This window comes from Rhinatrema bivittatum, chromosome 14 (assembly GCF_901001135.1).
Source record: "Rhinatrema bivittatum chromosome 14, aRhiBiv1.1, whole genome shotgun sequence".
NCBI lineage: Eukaryota > Metazoa > Chordata > Amphibia > Gymnophiona > Rhinatrematidae > Rhinatrema > Rhinatrema bivittatum.
In genome coordinates, this window is record NC_042628.1 from 72177504 (window position 1) to 72192527 (window position 15024).

At 47.9% G+C, this 15024-nt stretch overlaps 1 protein-coding gene across 1 annotated transcript in view; it reads right to left on the minus strand.

The window, feature by feature from the left end:
* The window catches only part of LOC115076066 (B-cell receptor CD22-like), a 100437-nt gene extending 85907 nt beyond the window's left edge, over positions 1-14530 (minus strand). The window contains exons 1-2 of the mRNA XM_029577179.1: positions 14470-14530; positions 7319-7699 (exon numbers count right to left, since the gene is read on the minus strand). Coding sequence (XP_029433039.1) covers positions 7319-7699; positions 14470-14503 — 415 coding nt within the window. The 5' untranslated portion in view covers positions 14504-14530. The remainder of the gene's footprint in view (positions 1-7318; positions 7700-14469) is intronic.
* Positions 14531-15024: the final 494 nt, after the last annotated feature.

Genomic DNA, 15024 nt, shown 5'->3' on the forward strand with positions numbered 1-15024 from the left:
GAGAAGGATGGCAAATAAAAATAAAAGGGGAATTAGTCTACAAATTTTCTGAGTTAATTCATGTAAAATGCTCTTAATTTGATACACTTCTCTTCTTTGCTTGCTAATAATACAGAATATGTTATAGGGAAAAATTGCAATATTATTGTATTTCCTAAACTATTCTCTTACATATATCTGTAATTACAATTGCAAGTTACTGCTTGTACTGTAATTAAAAATTTAATAAATAACGAATTAAAAAAAAACAAACAAAAAACTAATAACTGGAAGGGGGACCATAAGTAAATCTGCAGCTCTAACACTAAACTTTCAAAAGGGAAACTTTGATAAAATGAGGAAAATAGTTAGGAAAAAATTGAAAGGTGCAGCTGCAAAGGTTAAAAGTATTCAACAGGCTTGGACATTGTTTAAAAATACAATCCTAGAGGCGCAGTCCATATGTATTCCACACATTAAGAAAGGTGGAAGGAAGACAATGGAAAATGTCATAATGCCTCTGTATTGCTCCATGGTGAGACCGCACCTTGAATACTGTGTACAATTCTGGTCGCCTCATCTCAAAAAAGATATAGTTGTGATGGAGAAGGTACAGAGAAGGGCGACCAAAATGATAAAAGGGATGGAACAGCTCCCCTATGAGGAAAGGCTGAAGAGGTTAGGGCTGTTCAGCTTGGAGAAGATACATCTGAGGGGGGATATGATAGAGGTCTTTAAGATCATAAGAGGTCTTGAATGAGTAGATGTGACTCGGTTATTTACACTTTTGAATAATAGAAGGACTAGGGGAGAAAATTCTTTTTCACTCAACGCACAATAAAGCTCTGGAATTTGTTGCCAGAGGATGTGGTTAGTGCAGTTAGTGTAGCTGGGTTCAAAAAAGGTTTGGATAAGTTCTTGGAGGAGAAGTTCATTAACAGCTATTAATCAAGTTTACTTAGGGAATAGCCCCTGCTATTAATTGCATCAGTAGCATGGGATCTTCTTAGTGTTTGGGTAATTGCCAGGTTCTTGTGGCCTGGTTTGGCCTCTGTTGGAAACAGGATGCTGGGCTTGATGGACCCTTGGTCTGACCCAGCATGGCAATTTCTTATGTTCTTATGTTCTTAAGAAACTTCTGGTGATCTTTGTGAATCCCTATATGCTTCCGTCAGAGCCAGGGAAGCCAAGATCTCCCCACTGTGGACCTCCGCAGGGTCTCCATCCGAGAATGCGGCACTTTGAGGGTCCTGTTTACCTTTTTCAGGTCCAGGATCGGGCAGAAAGAGCCTTCCTTTTTCAGTACCACGAAGTAGATGGAATAACGCCCCATATTCCACTCTCCCTGCGGAACAGGAATGAGGGGCTGAGGCTTTCTAGCCTGTGGAGGGTCTGCCGAATAATCTGCTTTTGCTTTTTTTTAAGAGGACATAGAGAGGACATAGAGAGGACATGAATAGGTCTCGGAGAGGCTGAGCAAAGGTCAATGCATAGCCGTGTTCTATGATGCTTAGAACCCACTGGTCGTATGTTATCTTGGCCCATTCCTTGAAAAAGCAGGGACAGCTGGGATGGAGGAATGGGCCCTCCGCATCTCATTGGGAAGACCTGGGCCACAAGGATGCCTGGCCGATGCCTTCTCGAGTTGGTCCACGGCTTCGAAAGGAAAAAAGACCTCTCTGAGGCTTGCCACTGACCCGGAGCAAGGGCTCTGCGCTATCGGAAGTGTCTCTGCCCCCGGAAACGAGAGCAGGTCAGAAAAAAGCATTTCCATGCCTTAGGTTTGTTCTGACTGTATTGTCGCCCTGAGATTTAATCAACTATCAGAGTCTCCTTGCCGAGACTGCAGCATCTTTCGTCTTGCAGGAGATATGAAGGGGGTCATAAAAAGCATTTGCACCCTACACTCCCGCCGCCTCCACGTGCTCTACCCGTGCTGAGTCCTGAGGCGGCAGGTCCCTGGTAGCCTGCAGCTGCTGCACCCATCTCAGGCTGACCCGAAGCATAAAACTGCTACAAACAGCAGCCCGAATGCCAAGGACCGAGACTTCAAATCTCCACTTGAGATGTGCCTCGAGCTTCCTGTCCAGGAGATCCTTAAGGGCCACCGCCCCTGCCACTGGAATAGTGGTCTGTTCTGGGATGGCTGACACAGAGGAGGCATCTACCTTTGCAACTTTCAAAAGCTGCACGGATTCCTGGGGCAAAGGGTAAAGCTTGTCCATAGCCTGGCCCACTCTCAAGTCCAACTCCAGACCAATAACTGCTGAAGCATATGATGGAAAACTTTGCCTGTACCTCGCAAACCAGCAAGGACTGGATCTACCGAATCCTGTGCCGAGACCTCTGGAGGGAACTCAATTCCTAATTCTGTTAGGACATGCAGAACGAGGGGGTCCAACTCCTCCCTGAGGGCCAGGCGATCGACCTTTGGGTCGACTCCCTCCAGGTGAGGAACCGAGACGGGCGGAAGAACCAAGGCAGTGTCAGGCTGACCTCTGAGGTCCGAGGCGCCCTTGGGTAGGGCTCAAAGCTCCCTTGCATGGGGGGGTCACGAAGCTTCCGGGCCCTAGAGATCACTGCGGCTCCAGCCTTCCTGGGAGGCCCCTCTGGCCGCCCGAGCGGTGACCCACTGCTTTGCTGCAGCTGGCTAGCTGGGCATGCTTAGTGCTTTAAGAACTCAAAGCCTGGAGTAAAAACAGCTGGGCCTCCCAAAGCCCCCTCCAGGGGAACGGGATCCACATCAAAAAGATCGGGCAGCAAGTCCTGAGGGCTCTCGGGGCTCGGAAGAGCAGGGGAGAGATCTGGCGGGAGATCCCGCCGTTCCCGCGCTTAGCGGGAACAGATTGGCCCCTGCCTCCTGCCGAGTGGAATGTTTGCCCGCACCGAGGGACTTCGCCACTAACCCCCGATGCAGCCCCCGAAGATCCCTCCCTGCCAGGGAAGCCACAAGCGCACAGGCCCGTGCGGGAGAGCCGAGACGCGGCCTCCCTGCGTGCCGAGCAGCGTGCAGAGCGCAGCGCGGACGCTGGGGAGCGCGTGGGCATGGCGCCACCGCGAAAGTAAACTCAGGCAAGGAACTCCCGGGACCTGACAGGCGGTTGCAGCCCCCGGCACAGCCTCGGAATGAAAAGAGCCTCGCACAGCCGTGCAGCAAATAAGAGCCGAAAAAGAAACTCGCTCAAGGAGTAAACCAAAAAAAAGGAAAAGACTGCTATCACGGCACACAGGCTGCTCCAGATCCGGGCTGGGGGAGGGACCGGACCACCGGTAATCACTCCTGGCGCCTGACTAGATTGGGGAGCCTCATGGGGTATCCAACCCCTGCTGTGCCTGACCTGCTACCAGGGGGGGTGGTCCCACCAGGACCTGCCGACCCCCTGGGAGGAATGTCCACTTCCTGTTGTCCTGCGTGATTTCTCATTGTCTTTGTCTTTTTTCTTGTGGGTTTTGCACCACCTCCATCTGCTGGAGACAGAGAAATACCGAGGAGATGCAGGTGGCTCACCGGGTTAAGAGGGGGTGCTCTTCAAGTTTTTCTCTGTCTCCATCTGCTGGAAGGGAGGCAAAACCCAGCAGCCTGGACTGATCCGGGTACGTACAGGGAACTGAACTTCAGTGGTGGTGGAGAATGAAAGAGAGAGGAGGGTGACGGGGGGGAGCAGCGAACCTTTTCTCAGATTCAGGTTTGTTTTTTATGTGGGCTCATTGTCCTGCAACCCCTGAGCCCTCAGGATTCCAGCCCCATCCCTTCAGAAGCCGCTACAGATTTACCCTGAACCTCAGCCATAGCTCTTACTCACAGGGCAATATCCAGCAGTGGTAAATCTTCTAAACAAAACCCAAAAACCAGCAAGTGGCCTGCAACCTCTACTGCTTCCCAGAGGAGACAAGTGCTAAAAGGTTGATGAACTGGCAGAAGATCACCACAGACATTCAGAGGCTCGGTCTGGCGAACCTTTGGAGTTCGCTGGACAAGAGCCAAGATCTGAATATTACGACCCACTGAGCAGTGTGTGGGGGGCGGGGGGCTTTCCAGGGGCAGGGCTGAAGGTTAGCAGTGCGCAGAGATACTGCTCACTGGCCGGCTGAAGTTATGCACATAGGGCGGGTCAGAAAAATGCCCGTCCTGAGCGTATCCAGGTGCAGCTGGGAACCTAAGGTCATCCGAGGGTTTGCAGCAGCAGACTTGTGCGGATAAGTCCTGCTGAATATCCGGATACCTTGCCTGCTCCTAGGCCTCATCTGCAGATCTCCCCAGACCCGGGTAAGTGGGAGCTACGGAGGATCCTGGCCCAGGCATTTTTCAGGGTGGGTGGGGCACGGGAGGCCTTGGGATCCCCCTTTTTTTTCTGTTTTTATGGTGGTTTTTTTTAATGCTTATTTCATTTTTTTTTTTTAAACTAAAGAAACGAAACACACATTACATGAAACAAAATTTGTGGCGAAACCCCCCCAAAAATGAAACAAAAAACAAAGTGAAATTTTAAATTTTTCCCACCCTATTATTTAATATTAAAAGTAGGGCCAAAAAGAGGCCAACATTTTAGAGAGAATTTGGCTACGTTTACTAGGGGGTCATTTACTAAGCCGCGATATGGCTATAATGCACGATAAACTCTGCTTATCATGGGAAAGAGCCATATCACAATTATATTCCATGATATCGTGCAATAGTTAGTCCAAAACTATCCCCTATATGAAAAGCTGCTTTGCATGCATTTGCATGCAAAATTATCCATACAAAGCAGCTCACACATAGTTAATTTGATGCAAATGCAATCAAACGACTGGTTGAAGCCGAGTTATTGCAGGAAAAGTTAGCAAACTTTTCCCTGGAGGCATCAGGAAGCTAAAGTACCTCCTGATGTCTCCAGGCGTCGACTTAAAGGTCCCAGAGGCCCAAACTCGTCTCTGCAAAGTGCAAAAAGCCCCCCCTGGGAAGGTCAGTTTAGATCCCTGCCCACCCCCCACTGCCTAGGAGGTGGCGGTGACCCCCTGAAAAAAAACCCAAAAGCAATTTTAAAGTGTGCCGTGATGTCCCGCTTCTTACCCCTACACCAATGATGGTGAACTCCAGTCCTCGAGGGCCACAAACAGGCCAGGTTTTCAGGATATCCACCATGAATATGCATGAGGAAGATTTGCATGCCCCTTCTCCATTGTATATGCAGATCTATCTCATGCATATTCATGGTGGATATCCTGAAAACCTGGCCTGTTTGTGGCCCTCGAGGACTGGAATTCACCATCACTGCCCTAAACCCTTCCATTTGTGCAAGAATTGCTTTCCTCTCCCCTCCCCCCCAGCAAAAGCCAAGCCCCCCATCACAATAAAAGCCACATCCCAACCTCCTGCCCCCCCCCCCCCCCAAGCCCCTATCCCCCAACAAATAGCAAAATGCCTGGGGTTTATACCCCCCACCCTTGAAAACAGGCCCTGGTGGTCTGGTGGGGAGCAGGACCCCACCCTTGGACCTCCCTGTAGCTGTCGCAAGATCTGTTATGGGCTGCCTAAGATGGGCCTGGAGCACCGCCCAGCTCTGGGTCCGGTCGACACCCCATTTGTTTCTAAATTAAAATGATAAAAAAATTCACAAATTTGTATGGAGTAGAGGGTTATAGCAGCAAGCTACGAAGTAAGGAAACCAGGATTTAAACCCTCCGCCACTCCTTGTGACCCTGGGCAAGTCGCTTCCCCCTCCACTGCCTCAGATAGCGAGTCCTCCGAGGACAGGGAAATACCCACAGGACCTGGATGTAATCGGAAAGGCAGAACAGAAATCCAAATCAATAAAGCTACTGGAGTTAGTGCGCACTAGTACAACTCAAACAGTGCACACTAAATCGAAAACTGGGAAAAAACTAAACAAAAGGAAACCTAACAAAAGAAAGAGGGGCAGACATGTAACCAGAGGCGGCGGCACGTCCGGGATCTAATGATTCGCAGGGCAGCTGAAACATCCTCAGCTCCTGAGACCATCCCTTCAGCGGCTTATCCGGAAAGGTCTTCAGGTACTTGGTATCTTGCGCAAGTGGCCATTCGGGAGTAGATAGTCAAAGCTGCCCGTGAAAGTAACGTAGCTGGTTAGAACATAACCGGCTAAGCTACGATGCATATTCAGCGGGACGGCGAAGCCACTGAATAGATGCGTATATATATACGCACTTAGCCGGATAATTATGTCCAGCTGCTCTAAACTGAATATCGGTAGTTAGTTGTATAAATTATATTAATGAGTATAAATTATACGGCTAACTCTCTCCGCCCCAAATCCGCTCAGTCCTCGTCTATTTTCTGTGCGTGCAACTTTCAGCCATATAAGGGATTTATATGCTGGGCAGCAGCCGCTGAACATAGGCACATATTCAGCGACTGCTATTTAGCTGCAAAGTCCCACTTAGCTGGCTAAATAGCGCTGAATGTGTTTGAATATTGGGCCCTGTGTGTTTAGCTCTCTTGGCGTTTCTAAAACTGGTCTGATTATTTGCACAGGAAGCTCATTTACATGCTGCTTATCACAAGAGTAGTGAGTGCGCCATTTTTAATTAAAGTTCACCATTCAAAAAAATAAATATTACTGAAATCCCATTCATCCTCTCCAAGAGCGTAAGGATTGCTTCTCCTGGCTTTCTGGAGTCTACCGAGCCCTTTGCTCCTTCCCCACTCGATTCCCCCCACTTGCACATAAATGTAGCAAGGAGCTCCATATATCTTGATTGTTTTGCATCGAGGGATCTCATTATTACTCACTTCCTGCTGGACATTCTCCATTAATGAGGTCTCATGTTTCTCCCAAGGGCCTGGCCTGTCTTCCCCTGCCATGGTGCCAGCGGCATCTCTCCCTCTCTGCTCTTTAGCGGATGACTCCACTCAACATGTGCTGACGCAGATCTCCGCACAGAAAACAGAGCGTGCTCGGAACATTACCTTGGGGTACTGCCACTATGGGCTTATAGGGGTTCCCCAATTTCTGAGTCCTACCAGGCAAGGTAAGATGCTCTGGGCAGATACAAGATAATGAATGAATGAATGAATGAATAGTGGCCCAGGGGTTTGCATAAAAGAGGTCTTACTCCTCATTCCTCGCTTTCAGCATTACTTCCTGATTCAGCGCGCCATGCTCCCTCTGTGGCTATCCAGGCTACAAGCCACCTTCTTCAGGCTACTTTGAAATCTTAAACCCTGACTCTCTCTAATATTAGTCTTGTTTATTTTAACCACTTTAAATTTCTTGTGATCTCTTCTTCATCCTGTAAGTGTCTAGACCTCACAGTGAACTCCACAGAGAGGAAATATCTGTCTGCTATGTGTATTTGTAAGTAGTAATAGTCTTACCAGTGATATTAAGACTCAGGAAGGGCATTGACATCCACTTGCCACTTTTCGACATTAATCGGATGCCATAACACCCTTCATCCTCCTTCCGTAAATCCTTTATTATCAAGCCACAGTTACTTTTCATGTCCCCGAGGAATGACACACGGTCTGTGTAGTTGGAGCTGACAGTTACACTGGGCACAGAGTGATACACTACGGTCCCCTTCCAGTCCTTCTCCTCGTAGACTGGATCGCGAATCCATGACACATTCTGGAGTTCCTTTTCAGCTGAATTTGTTTTCCATTTATACGTACAGTCAAAGAAAGCGCAGGAGCCCGTCCAGGCTGAAATGTTTACAAACTTAACTTCCCAGAGTGGTGCTAGGCTGCAAGAAAACCCTGCACCAAAAAAAATGAAACAGGATTTTACTATGATACAGGAACTGTACAATTCAAAGAAGACAAATGTGATCACAGGTAACAGCAATGAACATTTCTCTCTCACACACACATTCATTGCCTCACCACAGCACAGGCTCCCTCCTTTTCATACACACACTCACTGCCCCATCATAGAAGAGAGACAGCATAGGCAGCAACAGTGCAAGCTAGATCTCTCTTTCTTTCTCTCTCTCTCTCTCATACACACACACTCACACACACACTGCCTCATCATAGAAGAGAGACAGCATAGGCAGCAACAGTGCAAGCTACATCTCTCTCTCTCTCATACACACACACACACACACTCACTCACACACACACACACACACACTGCCCCATCATAGAAGAGAGACAGCATAGGCAGCAACAGTGCAAGCTACATCTCTCTCACTCTCTCTCTGTCACACACACACACACACTGTCCTAACACAGTACAGGCAGCAGTGCAAGCTTCCCTCTCTGTCTCTCACACACACACACACACACACACACTGCCCCACCACAGCACAGGCAGCAGCAGCAGTGCAAACTTCCCTCTCTGTCACACACACACACACACACACACACACACACTGCCCCACCACAGCACAGGCAGCAGCAGCAGTGCAAGCTTCCCTCTCTGTCACACACACACTGCCCCACCACAGAACAGGTGCAGCATGAGAAGTTAATTCTCTTTAACAGTTGTGCTTGGAAGAGATTCCTTCCTAGAGCTGGGCTGTATTTATTTGTTGGGGAGGTCTCTTCTACATCCTGTCCGTGAGCTTTGGGGGAAGAAGGTGTCAGACAGGGCAGTTTCCTCCCTCCAGGTTTGACATAATTTTGATCACTGAAGCGAGGGCTAGTGTGGTCTTGAAAGCTTGTGTGTTCTTTGCAGGACCTTTCTGCTGATCTAATGGCCAGCAATGAGAATCATGTCCAAGCGGGCAGCCCAGGGCACAGATCCCTGTCAAGGGCCAGACGGCAGCATCCTGCAGGCCATAGACTGCACACCTCAGGAAGAGTTTTATGCAACCTTCTGACCGCCTGAGAATCTCTTAAGCTTTATTACCACAAAATATTAGCTTCCCAGTTTTACCCATCTGGGACGTGTCCCACACAGGCAGGAAATAGATTCCAGAAAGCCACATCAGCTTTTTTCAGAGCATTGCAAGCCTGGGATCTGTTTGACAGACACAGACATCAGCGCTCGGCCTGGTTCCAAGCTTCCAGCCTCTGCTGTCTTTAGCTTCCTGTTCTGGCTCGGGGTCTCTCTTTCTCGTTCTGTTCCTTTCTTTACTGCTTGGTTTTCGGTTCCTCTTTCCTTGTTCTCTTTTTTTACAGCTCTGTCGGTTCTTTCTGCGCCAGCTATTTTAGTACTTTCTCTCCCTTCTCGCTATCCCATTCTCCTGCTGCTTTCCTTCTTTCCAGTCCTCCTCCTCCTTCCTTGGCCCGCTCCCACCCCTCCCTCTCCATTCCCTGCCATCCCTAGTGCTCTCATCCTTCTGGTTCCTTTCCATCTTTTATTTATTTCAAAGTTCTTGTAGACAAAATAGCAATGCTAAGTGAGCAGCATTAGTTCAGAAACATTTAAATATGCGCATTACAATAGGTTTAACTCATTTGAATAAACAAAACAGGCCAACTTTCTTTAAAATAAACATCCTCACTCCCTGTCCTCTCTGCCGCTTCCTCTCCTCCATATTCCCAGTCCTTTCCTCTATTCCTGGTCCTCTTTCTCTCCCTCATCATGGATCCTATCTCCCTCTCCCTCCAGCAATACATAGTCCCATCTTCCTCCTATTCTCAACCTCTCCCTCCAAACAATAGCCAAGTCCTTTCACCTCCTCCCTCTCTCCTCACATCTCTTTTACCCCTGACCTCCTTCCTGCCCAGATAAAATCTGCCCCACTTCCAATCCCTGGCGTCCCCTTCATCTAAAATCTGGGCCTCTCTGTCCCACCAGCCCTTGTCCTCTCCCCTCGCTAGTCCTTTCTCCTTCGATCTCTGGTCCTCCCTCTCCCTTTGTCCTTCCCTTCCCATCTCGGGTTCTCTCCCTCTATCCTGGATCCTCTCTTCTGCTTTAATACTCCCATCCCATGTCTTCTCTTGCTCTCCCTGTCCCCCAAATCCATTCCCCCCACCCATCTATGTACAATTTCCCTCTCTCTGCCCCTCCCCCCCCCTCTCGGTAGGTCTCCCTCTTACCCTCTGATTCCTGGCGCTCTCAGTCTTCCCTCCCCACACTGCCATATCCCCGGCTCTTCTCTGCCTCCCCACTGCAGCCGGCAGGAGGAGGAGCAGCGGGACAGGCCACTCTCATGGTAGAAACAGCTCACACTGCCCGACTGGTCCTGTGCAACAAAGTGAGCTCACACAGGGGTAAGGGAGGCAGGGAAAAGCTGCGGACAGGAATATGGGGGCTGAAGGGAAGCCCCTGTGAGCCGTGGCATGTAGTGACATTCAGTCAATGCACAACATCACTTTCTCTTCTGCTCCCCCCACGACCCTGACATAATCATCTTCCATTCCCTCTCCCCTCTCATCCCATTAAAAAAATCTACCTCCACCCCCTGGCATAATCCCTTTCCTTCCCCCCCCCAGTCCCAATGGCGCCCCCTCCTGGCTACTTTCCCCTGCAGCATCAGTCCCTTCCTTTTGTGGCTGTGGCTGTAGCAGTAGCAATAGAACAGAAATTTAGCGCTGCCGGGCCTCACCCACGGAGACCTGTGCGAGTGGCGGGGGTGCTACAGGGATCGCACACACTGCCTTCCACCTCACACTGCCTTCCCTTTCTTCTGAACTGCGCTGTCCTTCTGCAATCCTCCTGCCCCCTCTCTCCATCCCATCCATAGACGGGAGGCAGGCAGGCTCTAATTTCCTTTACCCTGGTTCTGCGGATGCACTATGACAGCGCAGTACCTGTAGATCTGGCGCAGCACCCCCAGCCTCCAGCCCTGCATCCCTGCACTGACGAGGTGGGGGTCATTACAAACTTCCTGGGCACTGACGCAGCCCAGGGAGGTCCCTTTGGGCTTTGTTAGAACTCTCTTCTAGGTCCCTTTGATGTGGGTCTTGGTAATAGCCTTAAATAATCTCTCTGGGACAGTGCTTGGGGTTCTAACGAGAAATAAAGTTACAGAAACATTATTTAGAACAGTGACATTCTAATACAATGTACGAGTCCTGGGAGATGAATCCTTATGCAAGATGGAGCCTTATCTTTCTGTTACATGTGTAGCCTTCGCTTAGCAGCTAGATGGCTCTAGGTTCCTTAAGGTCAGGCATTTTATCAAGTTTTAAGATCTATAATCTTATTTTCCCAAACTTTACACAGGCTTTTAAGCAATCGGAAGGAGTTGTAAAGAGCAAATGAGTGGTTTTTTTATTAAGTTTTAGGATTTACAATGTTACTTTATTAAGCCTTTTCTCTCTATTATGTTTTAGAGTTCTTATTTAAATTAAGATTGTTTTTAAGTTTTATTTTGATATTAATATTTAACTGAGTATTTTATTTTTTTATTATTATTTTATAATTAATTGTCTGATAAGATTGTAATTTCTATTTTATGTGAGTTGCGAACCATTGTGATGGCACCCCAAACGACGGTATCTAAAAATTGTCAAATAAATAAATAAATAAATGGCAACTTAGTGGGATTTTCCATTCCTTTTCAGTCTTTCCAATGAGCTGACTGTGATTGCCTATCCCAAGGGCATAAGGAGGAGCTAAAGATATAGAGAGCATAGTCATTTTGGTTGGCTCTGGAAGAGTCAGGAGCTATTTTTCCTTTCACCCTTATGAGTTTGGTTCTACTAACCCAACCTGGTATTTTTCCTGCATTCAGAGACCATTCCTCATCAGTATGCTCCCTGTCTGCCTCATTTTGGAAGAGAGAGGTTTTTGGAGACTTTTAATCAGATTCTGGAACCACCCTGTGCTTTGGGAGAAGGACAAGCCACAATCTTGAGGGCAGGGGCTGGAGACCTGCGAGCTACCCCTCTACTGCCTAGAAGAAGCAAAGCAGTGACAGCAGTGCCCAGTGTGGGATTTTTGGATTTTGAGGAATTTGGGGTTTTCCCCTTTTTTGCTAGTGTGGAGGTTTTTCCCCCACCCTTCCTCACAGAACTGGGGTTAAAAGATGGAGAATTTTGTTCAAGCCTGGAAATGTCAGCCTTCTCCTTCCGAGAAGTCACATAGAGTGGAAAGAGAGTACAGGATCTGGAGACGCCTAACCAGATCCCCACCCCAAATGGACCAGGACACAGGCTGTGGGCAAGAGGTAGAACTTTGGGTTCAGGGAGGATCTTTTTGTGCTTTGGGATGCCCCAATAGGATTCCCCTTATAGTCTGGGGCTTGGACACTGATGAGTAAAAAGTGACAAGTTCCCCCTCAGGACTTGGAGAGAAGGATACAAGCTAATCCTCAGAGAGACTATGGAAATAGTTTCAGTTGTGGGAAGTATGCTGGACTATGATAGATATTTTTTATTTACTGTGTCCAGCCTTTCTGTCTCCGAGAAAAATTTCGTGCTAGAAAGAATCACACATTAAAGGAGAGATACTCCACCACTTGGGCCTTCCCTCCACAGCGCGAACTCTCCCCCTGGGATCTGAAACGAGAGGGAATAGTATGGAAAGAGAAGCCCCGAAGAACAAATACTTTTATGGCCCTAGAGGAAACCGCAAAGGGTTACACATGGGAGCCTTCACCTTAAACACTTGCAAAATCCCTCTCAGGATTAAATTGAATGACTTGTCTAAGTGAATGGTCCTAGGGCTCCCCTACACTCTGAGACAATTCCTGGTATCCGTGCTCACAATGGGCTTGCTCTGTCTCCATTGTTGTGCCAGAAGTGCACTCTCCTTCTCAATCTCCTCTTCATTCTTCCTGATGTTTGTACCTGAGGGGTACTATTGCCTGCAGCTCCCAAAAATGATGAATTCATGCAAAACTCCTTCAGTCTCACAAAAAAACCCACCAACAGAACTAATGTGGTTTCCAGAACCTATTATGATAAACCTATAGCAGGAAAAAATGCAAAACGCAAAAGTGAAGAGTTAAAATAGGAACTTGAAGCTTCCGACTCACTTCTCAAATCCAGATCCTTCAAAATAGCAACTAGAGACTACGAACCCATAGTCCTTGCGTCTGCAGCTCCTACCAAACGCACAGCAACACCTTGTTGCCTGCGTGCCTAACATACTAGCACAGTAAATGTCGGCAGAAAAAGACCCAAGCGGTCCATCCAGTCTGCCCAGCAATCTTTTAGATTAATTGCTGCTCTGTGCAGTAACTCCAGTCAACGCGGGTTTTCCTTTTCTTTGTCTCCATCATGCGTATGTGTTTATCTCATGCTCTTTTGAATTCCATTACCATCCTTATTCTCAGAACCTCCTTTCCACACAACTGTCTCAACTCCCCAATAGAAAAATGTGTGGATCAGTATATAAAAACCTGGACTGCACCATTGCTGCACACAGTATTGGGGATGCATAACAAATAGCACCATCCCACGATTTACTCTATCCAGTCTCAATATGTCCTTTTTGTGAGGCCCTTGCAGCTGATAAGGAACCAGTTCTTCTTTTAGGGGTAAACTCTGGGGTCCCAATCTAAACCCTTCTTGAGTCAACCCCTGTATCATGGCATTGAATCTTAGCTACCAGTCCTCAAGCTTTCTTAGATCTATGATTTGAGTGAGGCTTTGGGTTTTCTATGACCAATTGGGCTGGGAGCAAATGGAACTTGTTCTCTGATGACAGAGGGATTTTTCTACTTGTTTGGAATCCAAGTTGCCACAGAAAGCTGAGACTGTAATACCTGACCGGTCGATTACAGGTCTGGAGAAGGAAAGGGTTGAACCTTATTGATAGACGCCAGCCAATGCTGCTATGTTGCTGTAAGTAATTGCCCATTATCTGCTTCTAAGTAAAAGCCTTTGGAAACATCAAGCACTTGTGCTGTGTTTTATTTCAGAGAGACCAGGACATAAAATGAGTCATTCCTCACCGAAGGGCCTTGAAGGGTATCCTTCCCTTCAATAGACAAAAACTCCTGTGCCTGCCTCATGCTGAGAGAAAGCTAATTGTATGATGATTTTACCCCTTCTATGATGTAAGCTCAATAATGACAAAACAGGATAAAAATGTATTGGAATCCTTTTGTCATGTAAATCGCTTTTCCTCTGTGAAAGAGGCAGCAGTCAGAGTCATCTCTGAGGTTCGCAAGGGTGAGAGGAAGCCTCAGCTAATGCGAGAGAAGGAAACGAAGCAGCAAACCCTCCCTCCCTGACTCACGTTGGCCTTGGAGCAATCTAGAGCCGTCCCTGCAGAAGAGCGGGGCAAGGAATGATTGGGGAGGGGGGGGGGGAGGGGGCAGTCAGACACTTGTAAACAAAATCATTGCGGCCACCACTTCAGCCCACCAGCGAGTGACTGAGATCCAGCGAGGAGATGTACTGAGTCCATGTTTACAGCTGCCTTTCACCTGGCTTAAAGAGACATGAGATATAGAATTTAGTGCACTGTCACATGACAGAGCGACCAATCAAAGAGTCCCAGAAGAGAAGGTAATGCACGGTCACATGATGCAGAGTCAAGGCACGGTCACATGATAGAGTCAAGGCACGGTCACATGATCCAGAGCCACCAGGCAAACCGCAGCGTTCTTAGTTGCTGTGGGAAAAGATTGTTGCTTCCATGGGAAGGTTGTACGGAAAGGATTAGAGGATGCAACACTCACCCTTCGGAAAGAGCAGCAAGGGGAGAAAGATCATTGTGAACTGGCAGAGCAATTTTTCAGCCATCCTGAAAAAAAACACATTTCATGAAAATAATATTAGGAATTCATGTAAAAATTAAATATTATATCCAGCACCCCAAGCTAGTCTGTTGGCACTTTCTTTATTAGAGCTTCTATCTTGTCTTTCTGTAACCAATGCTCTGTGACCTCCACTGGCTTCCAGTTCCCTGTTGAGCCCAATTTAAAACCCAGTATATTCCTTTCAGATTCCAAAAAGGACTAGCTCCTGCCTATCTGAAAGAGAGCTTTTCCTTTTACACAGCAAGGCTGAGATCTGAAACGGATCTCCTTCATCTTCCTGCTGCCAAAGACTCCAGGCTGTCCTCCACCCTGCTCCTCCCCAGGCTCTGACAATCCCTCCCAGCAGGGGCCAGACTGGCTACCATTCTCTCACAAGGTGAAATAAAACCTATCTTTTTCAGCAAGCATTCACCTCTCCGCTCACTGTCACCAGTCTGACCCTGCTATACTCCACATGGATACTTAAAGCCAATG